At 40.5% G+C, this 18,176-nt stretch overlaps 1 protein-coding gene across 2 annotated transcripts in view; it reads right to left on the reverse strand.

Moving 5' to 3' along the window:
- PCNX2 (pecanex 2) overlaps nucleotides 1-18,176 on the reverse strand; it is a 309,611-nt gene that overhangs the window by 226,597 nt on the left and 64,838 nt on the right. For both annotated transcript variants that reach the window (XM_050769598.1, XM_050769591.1), the window contains exons 10-12: nucleotides 13,494-13,639; nucleotides 3,983-4,136; nucleotides 3,851-3,883 (exon numbers count right to left, since the gene is read on the reverse strand). In XM_050769598.1, the coding sequence (XP_050625555.1) occupies nucleotides 3,851-3,883; nucleotides 3,983-4,136; nucleotides 13,494-13,639 (333 nt within the window). The remainder of the gene's footprint in view (nucleotides 1-3,850; nucleotides 3,884-3,982; nucleotides 4,137-13,493; nucleotides 13,640-18,176) is intronic.

Consider the following 18,176-nt stretch of genomic DNA (forward strand, 5'->3'; position numbering starts at 1 on the left):
GGTTTCACCATCTGGGCAAGCCTGGTCTTGAACTCCTGACCCTGTGATCCACCCACCTCAGCCTCCCAAAGTGCTGGGATTACAGGCGTGAGCCACTGTGCCCAGCCGCCCAGTGCATTCTTTATTAAATCCAACTGATGTTATTCTGATTATCCATATTTTGCACAAACATAAAAATACTGCTAACAATTGCTAAGTGCTTCAGGGCCAGATACTGTGCTAAACACTCAGGGATGCTACATTGTTTCCTTCTCTTGCAATCCTGTTTTATTATTTATTCCTCTTTTGCAGATGAAAAGCCTATGATTGAGAGAAGTAAGTTTCCCAGGCTCTCACAGCTTACACATGGTAAGGCCGGATTCAAATATGAACCCTGTATGCTTTTGGTTACTCCAATATTTCTCAACGTGTGATCTGTGTTTGCCTCCACCATAATGACCTGGGAGTGTGTAAAAATGCAGATTACCGGGTGCTGTCCCAGCCAGTAGAGGGGAGGCGGGAAATGGAGCTCTGCCTCTGCCTTGCCCAGGTGATCCCGGGCACACAGCTCTAGTTTTTCACCGCCTCTTGGATATTCTACTGAACTTTGCTTTCTGGGTTATTATTAGTGGTTACTGTCAGTTAGTCCTATATGGACACCTGTGTAAGCAAATTAATATCTTCATTCCCCATTAACATATTGCCATCTCTGATCCTCAAATTGCAAAGTTTCAGTTAGACAGTATCCAACTCCTAATCTTTCTAAGCTTTCCCAGACTTATTTTCTTTTAGAATCAAACTAATTTCTTTTGACCCCAGGGGCTACTGTATCATACCTGTTGTCATGCCATTATTATTAATTCTGCATTTAAAACTGAAATACACAGTGTTATGCAAAAATTTTATTTTCATTTCACTATCTTCTGATTTTAACAACTTGCTCAAAATATGCCACCTGTGCTCTTAGAAGCAAGCAAAAAAGAAAGGTCTGTCAATCACTCTAAGAGCAAAAATTGGCTGAATTTATTAATAGCTACCCTCCACAAATGTGCAAAGTAGTGCAGTCTGAAAAGCAGTTTGGTTCCTTTCACAGCCCATTATGAATAAAAATTAGCAGCAAGCTTGAGAACCATCTCTGTGTCCCAAACCTGGGTTCCCGCTCCTGACAATCTCCTTTCTAAAGCTTTCTATCTGCGAATGGGAGATAATAAATCTGTCTTCTAAATACCCACATGGTTCAGTCAGATTGCAATAGGAAATATTTTATAGCTACCATATTTTGTTTCTTCATTAGAAGTACTGGAGAAATATCAACCCAAATCAGAGACTAATCTACTTAGAAATCTGTGTCAGCAAATTAATTACTGCAATAAACATAGTTAAATGTCTGACTATGTCTTACAAAAGCGATTTCTTACTGTCTCACTATATGACATGCTTGCTCAGATAAAGGAATAGCAGCTTGACTGAGTCCTCTAGGAACTAAATAATATAACTCCAACCTAGAGCAGTGGCATAGGGGCCATAGTAACAGACATTACAAATCCACAAGGATTACGCAGCTGTACTTGCCATCCACCTTTACTGGCATGTCCTGCATTATTTCTGAAAGGATATGCAGGAAAGGAATGTTTAACAGCGTAGAACACCCCTCCCCAGAGTCATGCAGAAAGACAGCGACACTGAAGTGCAGTTAGGAGTGAGGAGAGTTGACTAAGGCAGGAGAAAGGTGATGTGGCATCTAGGTTGGGCTTGAACAAAAAAGCTTCAAAGCTGTACATCTCTCTCACACCACCTAACCCAGATTTCTGATGATAATCACAACAATACATCTCAATACCCTAATTATGCTGCTTCTACTTATCTTGACATTCAGACTCTAGGATAAAAGAAGATGTATTACATGTAAACCAATTATGGGGAACAGAGGAATTTAACAAGATAGCAATGCATGCCATGTGATCGTCCAATTATAAGCTTTTCGTAATTACTGTGAGCTAAACAGGAGCTATCACAGATTGAAAAACGGGTTCTAAATCCTGGATATAATTTTTTTTAAAAGCACAACAGAGGGAAAATCAAGCTTTCTTTCATTGGGAGGGTTGAAACAAAGGAGACAGTTGCTTAGCGAGCTGGGGAGTCTACCTGGCAGTGAACTCGGTACAGACGCACGTGGCCTAGATGCCTGCAAGGGGCACTGCCTGTCCCATAGCACCCACCCCGTAGGCCACTGTGGATGAGCAAAGGGGCAGCAGGCTCAGAGGAAAGCACATGTGTGTGTTTCAGAGTTCACAAAATAATGCCAGGGCACCAACAGATCAGCATAGGTGAGCTCAGAGTCTTTGTTACGAATTAGCTCCAAGTTACAGAGGTGAAAAGTTAACAATATACGTGAAAATGTGGAATAAAGAGATTAGCTTCATGTAAAAAGAATGAATGATTCAGGAAAATGCAAGTTACAACCACAATGAGCTATCACCTCATGCCTGTTATGATGGCTTTAATCAAAAAGACAAAAGATAACAAGTGTTGGCAAGGATTTGGAGAAAAGGAAACCCTTCTATACTACTAGTGAATATGGAAATCGGAACAGCCATTATGGAAAACAGTATGATTTCTCAAAAAAAATAATAAAAATAGAATTTTTAATTCTATTTTTGAATATGATCCAGCAACCCTACTTCTGAAGATATATCCAAAGGAAATAAAATCAATATGTCCAAGAGATATCTACATCACCATGTTCACTGCAACACTCTTCACAACAGCCAAGACATGATATCAACCCTAAATGTCCATCAACAGATGAATGGATAAAGAAGATGTGGTATATACATATAATAGGAATATCATTCAGCCTAAAAAAAAGAAGACCATCCTGTCATTTGCAACAACACTGATGAATCTAGAGGATATTATTAGGTTAAGTGAATTAAGTCAGGCACAAAAAGGAATATACTGCAGGATGTCACTTACATGTGGCATCTAAAAAAGTTGAACCCAAAGAAAAAGAGAATAGAATGGTGGTTACCAGGAGGCAGTGGGATGGGGAATGAGGAAGGATTGGCTAAAGCGTACAAAGTTTCAGCTGGACAGGAAGAAGGAGTTCTGAAGATCTTCTGTATAGTATGGTGACCACAGTTAATAATAATACGCTGTTATACTCAAAAATTGCTAAGAGAGTAGATTTTAAATGTTCTCACCAGGAAAAAAATAACTATATGTGGTTATAGATATGTCAAACAGCTTGATTTAATAATTCTACAATGTATACATACACCAAAACATCACCCTGTACCCCATAAGTATATACAATAAATTTTAAAAATAAGAATAATGATTCATGCCCATATAATTATATCACTACAAAGAGCTAACATTTATTGAGCAATCTCTCTGTGTCAGGCACTGTTATAGCACATACATGGATTACTTAATCCATGTAGGCATTTCCACTAGACTTATTTACACATAGGGAACATGAGGCATGAAGAGGCCCAGTAGGTTGTTCAATGTCAAGCATTCAAGTGGAGGAATCAGGACACAAAGACAGGCAGTCTGATGGCAACGTCTGTGGGATCTTCCCCCCAGATGGCTCAGTCTCTGCTGACTTGAATCCAGTGGGATAGGAAAAACTCTGCATGCACTCTTCACCCCCTGCCCCACACCTTCGCCCGTACCACCCACACCATGCTCTCAGGTCTAGCCGGAAGCTGGCCACCATGCACTTATATATATATTTGATATTCCCATTTTATATTCAATATAGAGAGCTAGGTACAGACTTGGCCCTTTGACTAGATTTTGGCTTTTTCCTTGTCTTCAACACAGACAGACAAGAAAAACTACTTGCCTGTATTTGGAAACTTACGTGTATTGGTGAGGCGGGGTCAGGCTGAACACTCTAAAACACAAATCAGAAGTGTCTGTGTCATCATCTCATGATTTCAAGGCTACATTAGTGACAGCACACGCTACTGGTAAGAATTAGATGTGGTCTTGCCTTTAGCAGGGAGTACTGGCAGCTGGCCATGACGAGGCAGAAGAGGAGCACCCACATATCTTTGCAAAAGCCTCGGCTCAAGGTCAGAAATCCAAGGAGGGAAACCAGGACAATGAGTAAAATCGCCAGTACATTCTCCTTGATGTCTTCAGTTCTGTGCAAAATATATACATAAAAGCAAAAAAAAAGAAAAGTAAGTTTTGCCTTTTTAAAAAATTTTATTTTATGATTTTTTGAGACAGAATCTCACTCTATCCACCAGGCTGGAGTGCAGTGATGTGAGCTTGGCTCACTGCAAGCTCCGCCTCCCAAGTTCAAGCGATTCTCCTGCCTCAGTCTTGGGAGTAGCTGGGACTACAGGCACACACCAACACATCCGGCTAATTTTTTGTATTTTTTTAAATAGAGACAGGGTTTCACCATGTTAGCCAGGATGGTCTCGATCGCCTGACCTCGTGATCTGCCTGTCTTGGCCTCCCAAAGTGCTGGGATTACAGGTGTGAGCCACCGTGCCCAGCCAGTTTTGCCATTTTTAAACAGAATGCCTTCATGTTTCCAAAAAAATGAACCATGACAACACAGTAGTTACCTTAAGCAAGACTTTATTCCCCTATGAGATTTTAAGGTATCTTTCTTTACTTATTCCTCATGCTATATAAACAAAATCCAACTTAACACCAGATTTTTGTTATTGAAGGGAATAAAATCTCATCCCATTGGATCTCCTTGGCCACTAAACTGGGTTTACTGTCAAAATGTAGTTAATGATGCCATCCATGACCATGAAATGTGTTTCAGATAAAGAGCTTCACTGGTTCCTTTCAATGGAAGGGCGTGGAAGGGGGATGCATTCACACCTGGCCTAAGCAGACAATCATTTCCAGATAAAACTTTTAGTGTCCGAGTTTACTGTCAAATTTCAGGAGCCAGGAGAGCTCCAGCAGGAGAGTTAAGGGTGAACTGCAACTTCCTCACAATGCAGAGGGCCGGCCCTGGGGTGTGTTGGGTCCACAATGTCTCGCTGGGTGACTCTTGTATGGACTCTCCATACAAGGTGTAGGGTCGAGAGGTGGGGTCATCCAGAGGTGGAGTGTTATCAGGTGGGTATGCAAAGGACAACGTAAGGCTGTTTTAGGATAGAGATAGGAAGGGGCTACAGGGCTGGATCAGGTAGCCTAGGTAGAATAGGAAGAAAACTGAAGACGGCAAGGGCTGCAAGGTAAGAGACATATGGTGGGGCAAATTGCTGGAGAGGACTGAGGAACATTTGAGGAAGTCAGAGAGAGATACGAAGGATAAGCAGAGACAGGATTATAATGTCAGAGGTGGAAGACTTCTGTGAGAGGATCAGATGCAGGGTGAGGCCATGGAAGGGAGTGGCAGAAATGGAGTCACAGGGGATGGCACGGACCACAGGGTCAGGGAACAAGGGGCCTGGGTGTTTGGGTCGGTCATTCACAAGGATTCTGAGTATACATCTCACCTTTCCAGTTTTTGCTCATATATCTGTTTTTCTACCCCACTAAGCTGATATCTTTTTTAGACAGGAATAATTGACTACTTTGTGCCTAGCAGGTAGGCAATTGTGAACATTTAAAAAAAATTAATAGGCTATATTTTTGAGAGACATTTGTGATTCACAGCACAACTGAGGGGAAAGTATGGAGTTCCCACATAGCCCCTCCCCACAGACACATACACACAGCCTCCCCCACCATCAGCCTCAACTGATGAACCAACACTAACACGTCATTATCCATCAGTATCACCCAAAGGCCATAGTTTACATTTGAGTTCACTCTTGGTGTTATACATTGGGTTTTGGCAAATGTATAATGGCATGTCTCCACCAAATGGGAACTCTAGTGAAAGTTCCACTGCCCTAAAAATCTTCTGTGCCCCACCTATTCATCGCTCCCCCACCCTAAGCCCTGGCAACAATTGATCTTTTTATTGTCTCCATAGTTCTGCCTTTTCCAGAGGGCCATATAGTTGGAACTATACGGTATGTAGCCTTTGCATATTGGCTCCTTTCTTTAAGTACTATGCATGTAGTGCTCCTCCATGGCTCTGTGGCTTAGTGCCTCACTTATTTTTATCTCTTATAGTATCTCGCTGTATGAAGATACCACAGTTTGTTTATCCATTTGCCTTTTGACAGATATCTTGATTGCTTCTGAGTTTTGGCAATTATAAATAAAGTTGTCATAAACATTCATGTGCAGTGTTTTGCATGGACGTAAGTTTTCAACTCATTTGGGTAAACACCAAGGAGCATGATTGTTAGATCATGTGATAACAATATGTTTAGTTTTATAAGAAACTGCCAAATTGTCTTCTAAAGTAGCTGTACCATTTTGCATTCCCACCAGCAAAGAATGAGAGTTCCTGTTGCTCCACATCTTCACCAGCATTTGGTGTTGTCAGTGTTTTGGATTTTGGCCATTCTAACAGCTATGTCTGGTATCTCATTGTTGCTTTAATTTGCAATTCCCTAAGGACTATTGATGTTGAGGGTCTTTTCATATGCTTATTTGTCATCTGCAGATCTTCTTTGTTGGGGTGTTTATTTGGGACTTAAGCCCATTTTCAGGTTGTTCTTTTTTCTTACTGTTGAGTTTTAAGTGTCTTTGTATATCGGATAACAATCCTTTGTCTTTTAAAATATTTTCTTCCATTCTGTGGAACATTTTTTAACGAATGAAAAAATGAGTGAAAAAGAACCCATATCTAACGCTGACACTTGATGCTTCAATAGCTAACAAAAATGTGAAAACAGTAAAGAGAAAACTTTTGAAGAAATGAACAAATGCATGAATCATTTGATAGGGACTTTGCATATATAATTTCAGACAGATAGCTATAGAGATGATTGATTGATAGATATGTATACAGATTTCACAGATTCAAAGAAATAGAAAAATAAATAACTATAGTAAAATAAGTCTGGAGCTGAGGCTGCCAAGAGGCATAGCCTTGGGCCTCCTACACAAGGAAGGACAGGAAACTGAGGACAATAGCCAGGAGAAGGAAAACAATGGGTGATTTGGTTGACTGAACTGTAGCTGATATATTACAGAATAATAGAAGTAGGGTAGAAAGATAACATACAAATATATAGAAAGGCTGAGTATTCAGATAACCATGAGGCTCAAGCTGAATTTTTTTTTTTTTTTGAGACGGAGTCTCGCTCTGCCGCCCAGGCTGGAGTGCAGTGGCCGGATCTCAGCTCACTGCAAGCTCCGCCTCCTGGGTTCACACCATTCTCCTGCCTCAGCCTCCCGAGTAGCTGGGACTACAGGCGCCCGCCACCTCGCCCGGCTAGTTTTTTGTATTTTTAGTAGAGACGGGGTTTCACCGTGCTAGCCAGGATGGTCTCGATCTCCTGACCTCGTGATCCGCCCGTCTCGGCCTCCCAAAGTGCTGGGGTTACAGGCTTGAGCCGCCGCGCCCGGCCTGAATTTTTTTCTTAAATCTGGGGAAACCAAAATATATTTGGCAAAAAGGAAATTGTGGGTGTCTTTTATTTTCCACTATGCATTTTTAATAGTGCTCAATATATTTGGTGTGTTCAGGTCCGTAAAATTCATGATGCTCATAACATTTTGATGGATACCTAAAAATATCCAAAGGTCTTGGAAATAAAATTTCAAAGAAAAACAAACAAACAAACAAACTTTTTTCTCTTTGGGGAGGGGAAAGAATAAGGTTCCTAAAAGGTATTTTTCCTCCAAATTCTTCTCTGCCAGGATTCAATTCCTCTGCCCCCAGGCTCCGACTCCTCCCTTCCTCAGTTTCTTGTTTATCTACCTTTAAATATTGGGTTAAAAAATTTACTTGCCAGACAAAGAGTGACATGACTAAGGCTGTACTTTTGAAAGATTTATCATGCAGAGGTGTACAAGGTGCACTGGATGGGGAAGAGACCAGAGCAAGGATAAACGAAACTCCCAGGAGAGGTAATGAGGGCCTGGGAAATTCACATGGCTGGGGAATAGGAAGGGACCCCTGACTCAGGGACACAATTCAGAGTGAGGCTGAGAGAACTCCAAATGAATTACGGACAATGATGGACTGATTGAAAGAATAAAGATTACTCCAAGATTTCAATCTGAGAAGAAAAGGATCATGGCAGAATCCATGGCAGAAATTAGGAAGGGGAGCCGATTTGCAAAGGAAAATTGGTTTCTTCCTTTATGCAGCAGAAGTGCTCCGTACTGCTCTAGCTGCTTTGATATCAGTGAACAAAAGGGATGGGAGCTTCCTTTCTCATGAGTGGTGCCATAAGTAAGTATGAATAAAAAAAGTTCAGTAAAATATACAATATGTAAACACAGATGCAACAGAAAAAAGAATAGAACAAGGCAAGAGAAAAGGTGAGGGAGTTGGCACTGCAAATGTCTGGGAGACAAATGCTCCAGGCTGCAGGAACTGCCAGTACAAAGGTCTTAAGCTGGAGGACTGCCTGGCATGCTTGAAAGACAAAAGGAAGGCCAGTATGGATGCAGAAAAGCCCACAGGGATAGTGGGAGATCAGGCCAGAAAGCAAATTAGTGGCTACAGCATGGGGGACTTATGGGCATTGTGAGCACTTTGATTTTCATTCTGAGTGAAATGGGGAGCCGTTGCTGGGCAGTCAGCAAAGCAGTGACGTTGAAAAGCCTTATTGTGTTGTGTTAAGAATACTGTACAGGGGCTGAGCATGACGGGCACTTGTGATCCCAGTTACTTGGGAGGCTGGGGCAGGAGGATCGCTTGAGCCCAGGATTTTATGACCAGCCTAGGCAACAGTCGAGGCAAACGAGTCGGTAATGTGAGAAGTTAAAAAAAAAAAAAAAAAAAAAAAAAAAAGCTATACAAAGAGAATGAATGGTTATAAGCAGGGAAGATGCTATTGCAGTAACCAGATGAGAGATGAAATGGCTCAGACCAGGTGGTCATATTAACACTGAAAAGATGTAATAGATACACTTGGAAGGAACAATGAAAGTAACTTCCTATAAGAGACTGAGTGTAGGTGTGAAAGGAAAGAAGACTCAAGGACAACTCCAAGATATTTAAGCAGAGAAACCAGAAGGATGGAGTTGTCATCACCTGAGATGGGGAAGACCACAAGTGGAGCAGGCTTGGGTGAGGGTGAGATGAAGAGCTCAGTCTTGGATGTGAGATGTCATCCTGATATCATGAGATGTCAATTTGGTAGTTAGATATACAAGTCTGGAATTCAGGAGATGAGTCCAAGTTGGTGATACAAATCTGAGTGTCGTTGGCATATTAAAAGCCATGAGACTGAGTGCCATCACCAAAGAAAAGAGGGCAGATAGAGAAAGAATGAAGACTAAGAGCTTTGCAGCCACTGGCGACTTCACCATTATAGGGTCAGGAGGCAGAAAAACCTGTAAATCTTCCCTTCCTACGTAGCAGCGACCAGCAAGGCAGAAGGAAAACCAAGAGAATGCTGAGTCCTGGAAACCAAGAGAACCTCTACCAGGCAGGAGGAGAAATTAACTCTGTCAAATACTCCAAATGAGTCTAGTAATGTGAGAAGTAAAAGATGGAGTCAATGGTGACCCTGACAAGGGCAGGTTCAATGGAGTTTTGGGGTTGGGGGAGCCTGAACGGGACAGGATTATTAGAGAATGAAAGAAGAGCAAGTGGAAACAAACACAGGCAACCCTTCAAGGAGTTCTGCTACAAAGAGGAGCACAGAAACAGGACCGTGGCTGGTAAGAAAGTGGGGTAAGACAGGATTTTTTAAAAAATACTTTAAGTTCTGGGGTACATGTGCAGAACGTGCAGGTTTTTTACATAGGTATACATATGCCATGGTGGTTTGCTGCACCCATCAACCTGTCATCTAGGTTTTAAGCCCTGCATGCATTAGCTATTTGTCCTAATGCTCTCCCTCCCCTTGTCCCCCACCCTCTGACAGGCCCTGGTGTGTGATGTTTACCTCCCTGTGTCCGTGTGTTCTCATTGTTCAACTCCCACTTATGAGTGAGAACATGCAGTGTTTGGTTTTCTGTTCCTGTATTAGTTTGCTGAGAATGATGGTTTTAAGGAGGATTTTTAAGGATGAGAGCTGTGTGTGTTCTCACGATAACAATGATGACAATTAGTTTAGTTTGAGAAGTATGAATGATTCCCTCTTTACTTGTCATATAGCCAGCTACCTCTCATATTTTACATCTGTTTGTGTGTTTCCTCCTCAGAAAAGCCTTTGCCAACTACCAGTTTGAACATCAGTGCCCTTCCCTCTCAGGTCTCTCTATCTCAGGCCTTTATGTGTTTCCTTCATGGCACCTATTACAGTTTTCTCCCCTCTCCCAGAAGAAAGTAAGTTCCCTGAGGGCAGAGACAATGGCTGTTTTATTCATCACTCCATACCCAGTGCCCAGTACAGATCCGAGCATGGAACAGGTGCTTTGGTTAATATTTGTTGAATGAATGAAATGTTGAAATGATGCACAGAAGGGCAACTTCTTATTTCAGATGTTAACCTAATCAACTAGATAAATGAAAATAAACCCTCAGTGTTTTTCAGGAAAGTGTAATGGCAAGATATGAAATAAGAGAATATAAATAAGAAGAATAGGACAAGTCCAGAAACATCTGAGTAGAATAGGTGGAGAACTGCAGGCAAATAGCTGAGACTGCAATGACAGGAACCATGAAACTACTGCCCAAAGACTAAGAAAACATTTTTAAGGAAGAACAGCCTGACTCTAAGAGTTAAGTTGAAGAATGTCAGGCAGAATGCCTTAATCTATGGGAGTTTATTGCAATGATTAGTGCAATTTTAGTGCTTGTTACCCACTGATTTCTTCCGCTTCCTGCCTAGTCCTTACAGTTTGTTTTTATTATGCATATTATGCATTTTTACCCACCTTCCCAGATGATTCTGACCCACAGCCCTGTTTGGGGATTATGCTCTCCTTGCAAACGTCCCAAACAGCTTGGTTTTTCTAGGTCAGTATTTTGGGTTCCTTCCTCCTTCCTCACTGTGAGTTGTGAGTTCATGTAGTCCCTGTCCTTATTTTAACTGACTCTGAACTGTAAAACCAGATCACCAATCCTGCTAACAGATGACTTTAGGTAGGCTTATATGGCTCTGAATAAAAAGTGATATTGCCTCATTCTCAGCAAACTAACACAGGAACAGAAAACCAAACACCACATGTTCTCACTCATAAGTGGGAGTTGAACAATGAGAACACATGGACACAGGGAGGGGAATATCACACACCGGGGCCTGTCAGGGGGTGGCGGGCAAGGAGAGGGATAGCATTAGGACAAATACCTAATGCATGTGGGGCTTAAAACCTAGATGATGAGTTGATAGGTGCAGCAAGCCAGCGTGGCACATGTATACCTGTGTAACAAACCTGCACGTTCTGCACATGTATCCCAGAACTTAAAGTTAAAAAAAAAAAAAAGTGATTTTGCCTATGAACTAACAGTCTAAATTTTAGTGTCTGGATTTGACAACATCTACTTTGGCTATCCTAATTTTATTTATTTTTAATTTTTCTTCTTTCTGGGAGCTGCGCCACATTCCAAATAATAATAGCAATTAGTATTTAAAGAACTCTTTCAATGACTAAATTAATTTAATCTTTACAACCTCCCTGTCGTATAGATTATACCCATTTAACAAACAGGAAACTGACGCACTGAAAGGTTTCATAGCCATCCTAAGATCACAGCACTAATAAGTCGTAGGGACCGGGTTTAATTCCCAAGGCTGACTCAAGTCCAGGGATTCCTCACACCAGCTGAAGGATCTATGGATAAGGAAATGATGCTATTTCTAGTCATCCCTAAGCACAACATTAAAAAACCCACTGTGACTTGCCAGGAAGGTGATTAAAATAATAAAAACATAAGCTTTTAAAAAGTGTGATCATCCTCATCATCCTTCTTAGACCTCCAATGGATTTCCATTGAATTTTTGTCACCAAGTAGATTTTAAAATAACAAACAAATCCATAGATATATTTATTTTTGTTTTGATATGCAAGGTTAATGCAAGCTAGTCCAACTTTCAATAATTTCTTTTTAACAGAAAATAGTTAATATTTCAAAAATGCCTCATTTATCAGAGTATACTATCTTGGATTATTAGTTAAGTATTAAATGTTCCTTCTAAGTGTGTGCCCCTTGGGTAACATAGTGTTGTTAGGAAAACCATTATAACTCCATTCCCTGACTTGTGGGTCCTGAAATTTACTGTTGTAATTTTGCACGACTATAGTTTTTTTCATATGTGATCACACTATTTAAGACATTACTATAACAACCAGTCACTGGGGGACCAATGACAACAAGACAGGCAATCGGGTTTTCCACTGCCCCCAAGGGCTGGCATTAAACCGTGAAACTCAGCAATTGCTTATGGCAGCATTAGTAATAGCATCTGAAATTTTCAAGCCAACCATGTAGTCAGTGCTACTCAGCCCTTGAACATCATAAACTGTTATGTGCAAATTCTGAGGTAGGCAAAGATACAAATGAGAAGCTCCCACTCCTTAGGCCCATCTCCATCATGTTTTTTTGGGGGGGGTCGGGGGGAGACTAAGTTTTGCTCTTGTTGTGCAGGCTGGAGTGCAGTGGCACAATCTCGGCTCACTGCAGCCTCTGCCTCCTGGGTTCAAGCAATTCTCTAGCCTCAGCCTCCTGAGTAGCTGGGACTACAGGCGTGCACCACCACACCCAGCTAATTTTTTACTTTTAGTAGAGATGGGATTTCACCATGTTGGTCAGGCTGGTCTTGAACTCCTGACCTCGGGTGATCCACCGGCCTCAGCCTCCCAAAGTGCTGGGATTACAGGCATGAGCCACCATGCTCAGCCTCCATCATGTTTTAACTAATCTTAACTTCTCCTCCTCTTTCTCCCTACCCAGTAACCACAGCTCCAACCCCACAACATTTTGCTATATGGAATAGTGGTAGGAGGAGGTGAGAAAGAGAAAAGGGGATTAAAGGAAAAATTAACATTCAAACGAGTGTGCATCAGACACAAGTGAGCAATTAGAATCCAAGGTGTCCGGGAAAGAGGCAGAAATCACCCTACTTCATCTTCCCTCCTCTCCCCATGCCCACACCCAGTCAGGCCAGGCCCTGTGCTACAGATGGGCCTCAAGCTTTCCCACAAAACTGGGGCAAGACATGAGTACACCAAAGCATGCTACTGTGCCCAAACGAACCTTAAATACAAACCACTTCTTATTTCTTATTGTAACTATTTCTCATTATTTCTTATTATTAATACATTAATTTATTATTAATAAGACAGTTACGTATTGTAACTCTCTTATTTCTCATTGTAACTGCTAAACTACAATTTGTTAAGTTGTCAGGATCTTATTGCTTTGACTTTGGGTTGTCAGCAAAGGAAGTGCACAACCTGAAAATGTGCGAGTGACAATTTTCTCTTTGAAAGCATGCAGTGGGCACTGTCGCGTCCCCGGTGTGCCTTCCGACAGCACATGTGCAGGCTCAGTGGCTTACCGATCAAGTAATGCCAGCAAGGTCAGTCGATCGTACCAGACTTTAATCCACTTGCCAGGGAAAATGATAAATTTGTAAAACTGCTCTCGGTTAAATTTTCCTTGTGTTGAAGAACATGACGAGGCTTCCAGATCCTGACTCACATGCTTTTAGATACCAAAAGAAACAACAGAAAAAAGTGTTTCATGTTGTCATGCCATGGCCACAAATATATATATACACCATAATTTAAAAATACAAAAAGCAGATGTTCAAATTCCGAAATATAAACCAACATATTTCAGTTAAAATAAATAAGAAAAGGATAATGATCAACAAAAAGGGTTTTTCTTACCAACACACTTCAATTCCTTTACAATGTACCATTAAAATTATGCTATTCATCACATCAAAATGCTGCTGCTCATTAAGGCCAAGAAACTGCTATAAAAATAGTTCTTACGAAAAGTAGGAATTCAATAAAAGATCTTAAATGACTTCACTTCTGAAAAGTGTGTTAATGTTGAGATACATATTCAAATTTTACTAAGAGCAAAAAGATTTTCATTGGGACTATCTAGGCTATTGGTGAAGCCCGCTATAAGAAAAACTGAACTATTTATTGAAAAAATCTAAATCATTCAAACTAAAATGTGGGGAAATTTAGACCCAGATATTAAAAGTTTTAACCCCTAATTCATCTCTGATTAGCTCTAATTCAGTGGAAAAGAATTCACTTTAAAAAAAAAAATTAGTCTTCATTGATTTGTCTATCAACTACTTACTGAGGGACTCTTAGGAGCCTGGAACAAGGTTGGGAACAGGCAGTTTTCCATGCAGTCCCCTAGTGAAGATGTTGGTAATAGAATGTGCTTAGTTAATCCTAACAGTGAGGTCCCAGATGAAGTGGGGAGCCTCCTATTGGACATCCCACCTGTGTTTTGTCTCCTGTTCTCGTGTACAGAAACTGTTAAAACCAAAGCTCCCATGCAGCTCCTCCTTCACTGTTTGACCATTTGCTTGTCACTTCTTGCTACCATCCTTCAGCCTTCTCTAGACACCCCAGCCCCCTTCAGAGCTTCTATTTCTAACCTCTATATATCTTTAACTGTGGTTGAAAAACAAATATCATAAAATTTACCACCATAACCGTTTAAAGTTTAAAGTTCAATAGCGCTAACAATATTCACATTGTTGTGCAACAGATCTCTGGAATCTTTTCATCCTGCAAAACTGAAACCCTGTATCTATTTAGCAACTCCCCATTTACCTTCCCCCCAGCCTCTGGTAACCACCATTCTCCTTTCTGTCCCTATGAATGTGACTACTTTAGGTGCTTCATGTAAATGAGATCATATAGTAGTTGAACCTTTTTGTGACGGGCTTATTTCACTCGGCATAGTGTCCTCAAGCTTCATCCACGTTGTAGCATGTGTCAGAATTCCCTTTCTTTTTAAGGCTGAATAATACTTCTTGTATGTATGTATCATGTTTTGTTTGTCCACTAATCTGTCAATGGATATTGAAGTTGCTTCCACCCTTTGGCTATTGTGAATAGTGCTGCTAGGAGCACAAGTGTGCAAATATCTCTTCCAGCTCCTGCTTTCAATTGTTTTGGATATACACTCAGAAATAGAATTGCTGGATTATTCTAATCTGTATTTTTGTTTGGTTTTGCCTTGCATTTTTCCAACATGGATTTAAGGTTCTGATTTCCCGTAGGCCGACAAACATAAGACACAGGAGATTAAAAAGGGCAAAGACAAGAAAGGGATGAGTATGGGACAAAGAGCAGTGGCAGCGGCGCAGGTGACATCGGCTTTTAAAGGACTCCTACATTTCCCTTTGGCTTACAAAGCACAAGGTTATACATGGGCAGACTGCACAAGTTTTCTCCTAATTTAGGGGAAGTCACTGATGTCAAAGTGCCTGGCATGCATGGAGGCAGTGCAGCTGCTTCATTAGAGGCCACTGCAGAACTCTCCAAGAAAGCAAATTTTACCATCTCTCCATTTCCAGATGCTAATCTGCTTACTCAGCCTATGGAAAATGGAGTCATTCCGGATATCAAATATTAATGCAAAAGGCATCTACAGGGAAAGTTGATCCATCATGAAGGCGATATACAGGATGAGTTGGACTGAATGATAACAGGAAAGTTGAGATTGTAAGTGCTGCTTGTGCCTGGAATTCTATTTCAACACAGAAGAGAGCTTTGTGGAAACTGCCTGGTGTCATCTCAGCAGGAACAGCTTCTTTGCATGATGATGAACTTGTGGTTTATAGTAAACCTCCCCCCACAAAGGAGTCCTTTTCCTTGAAGCCACATGGACAAAGAGTGTAAGTAAGAATTAGGTGCACAGGAGCCCATGGTTTACTGTCCTTGTTATGTAAGAATCCATGTATGATGCATAAACAGGTCAAGGGTAAGCAACAGCTAAGATGAGAGCATTCCTTCCAATAGGAAGAAAAATGCCTTCTTAAAGTGGGGTTTCATTTGATATGCTTAGCTGTTAGGAAAGGTCAGTACGTAAAAAATTACATGAAGACTATGCCTGCATCTTTTTTAAAACTTATTAAAGATTCCAGCATACTGTGCTGTTTATTGCTGCTTAAATGAAAGTCCTTGCTTAAAAAAAAATCCTCAAAAATTAATGAAAAAAAAAAAAGATTTGACTTCTTTTATGGGAAAAAAAGGTTCATAAAATTTTATTTTTTACCTTCGATATCCAAGAAGCCCAGAGCTACATGTTTTGGTGAATAACAGCAATTATTCTTGGACTATTTTCTGGTACCAAATTCAAATTCAAATTCAATTTCTCATCATTTTAATATCATTCATGTTTTCACTCATCGAACAAAATAGTTACTGTGTAGATTATATAAACCAAATGCTATATGTAATATATGTTGAAAATTGAAAACATAACAAGAGAGAGTTTCCACCTTACAGGGGTTTGGAAATTTCTGGGAATAGGCGAGCAAACCAGTCATGATAACATCATCACACATGCATAAACGCATCTACATCTGTGTCTATCTCTGGAGAGAGAAGTGAGTCACCAGAGAGTGTAGGACTGACATCCCAGAAGAGGGCATGGAGTAAAGGGGTCTTGGGCATTCCCTGGAGTGCATCAACAATTAAGGGGCTCGCATAATTGCGGACCCTCAGTGGAGTCTGAGAAGGAGCTTCATATTCATCACTTTTATCTTTCACTGTAAGTGATCTAAATAATGAAAAAAAAATGAATGCGTGGACAAACTGACAAAAAAAGACGTTTATGTCTCTGATTCATTAAACCTTGCCAAAGAATGACTATGTTGCATTGCCCAGTAAGTTGGGCCTGCAAGTTTAATTCTATGATTCTGAGAAAGAGTTTAGGAAAGGGGAGGACAAAGGAAAGGATAAAAGTTGAACTTAGGTTCTTTTTAAAAAACAAGATAATTGCATTTACATACACTCCTCATATGGATTAGTGTTTATATCATAATATCCAATGTTCATTTAATGAATTTGAATTATCAAGAACAACTTACATTATTGTCAGTATATTCTTCTTAAGAAGGCAGGGAAGGACAGTGTACCTTTTAGAAATATTTTGGGTGGAATTTTTGAAATCTAAGTATAAAAGACTATGCCTCCTGAGATACCTGAGAAATTCTACCGCTCAAATAATGCTACTTTCAAGAGTTCCAGATAACAAACAAGATTTTTTGATGATATTAGTAACTGCCACCAACTAGTAAAGTCATAATTTTGCCATATATTATCTCTAATCCTTAAAAGATCACAATAGTTCAGTTTCCTAAAAGAAACTGAGGCTCTGAGAGATTAGGCCACTGGTCCAAGGTCCCAGATTAGGAAGAGATTTGCTGGAAGCCAAAGTCTGGGCTCTTTCTACAATCGTGCTTAAGGGGGCCCAGGTGAATCGACACATCATCAGTAAAGAGAAAGCCACCTTCACAGCAAAACAAATAGAGTTCAAGAGACAATACATATAGCCTAATTGTGAAAGAACAAGTTAACAACACAAATTTGAAAATGGAAACTGGCAAAAATAAGATGGGGAATAATGGATTACAAATAATATGTTATTTAAAACAAACAAAGTCAGGTTTGTGATTTTGAGAATGAACCATATCTAATAAAAACTAAAATAGATATTATACCCTGTTATGTGAAAGAGAGTAAGTGATCAGCTCTACAGAACCTCCCCAAAGTCTGAACAGGCACAAATGGATTTAAATTATTGGCCTCTTTTTTGTGGGGGGATATTGAAAATTAAATTAGAGGTTCTCCAGTTCTCAGAAGGTATCTGTAGATTTTACCTGAAAGGGCAGGGAAAAGGGAGAAGGAGTAGAGGAGAGAACAGTAGACAGAAGAAAAGTGGTCCTTTGGGAAACTATGTGTAACTCCTAACAGCTATCAAGCTCAGCACTGGGAAGGAAGGGTTGGTAGGGACTCTGTTTGGTGTCAGAAGTGGGATTGTGAGAAATCACAGCAGTGGCTGCCAAGGGGGATGTGAGCACTGGAGGCCCTAATAGTGACAAAAGGGCAACTAGGAAGGAACACTGGATCAGGGTCCCTTCGATGCCCCAAGTTCCAGTACTCTCTGCACTGCAGTTTCCTTAGATATTCAACCCCCAGATGAAATAATGCCTACCCTGAAGACTTCTCTTAAAGATAAAATGACATCAAATATG

This window comes from Macaca thibetana, chromosome 1 (genome assembly GCF_024542745.1).
Source record: "Macaca thibetana thibetana isolate TM-01 chromosome 1, ASM2454274v1, whole genome shotgun sequence".
In the NCBI taxonomy this organism is placed as follows: Eukaryota; Metazoa; Chordata; class Mammalia; order Primates; family Cercopithecidae; genus Macaca; species Macaca thibetana.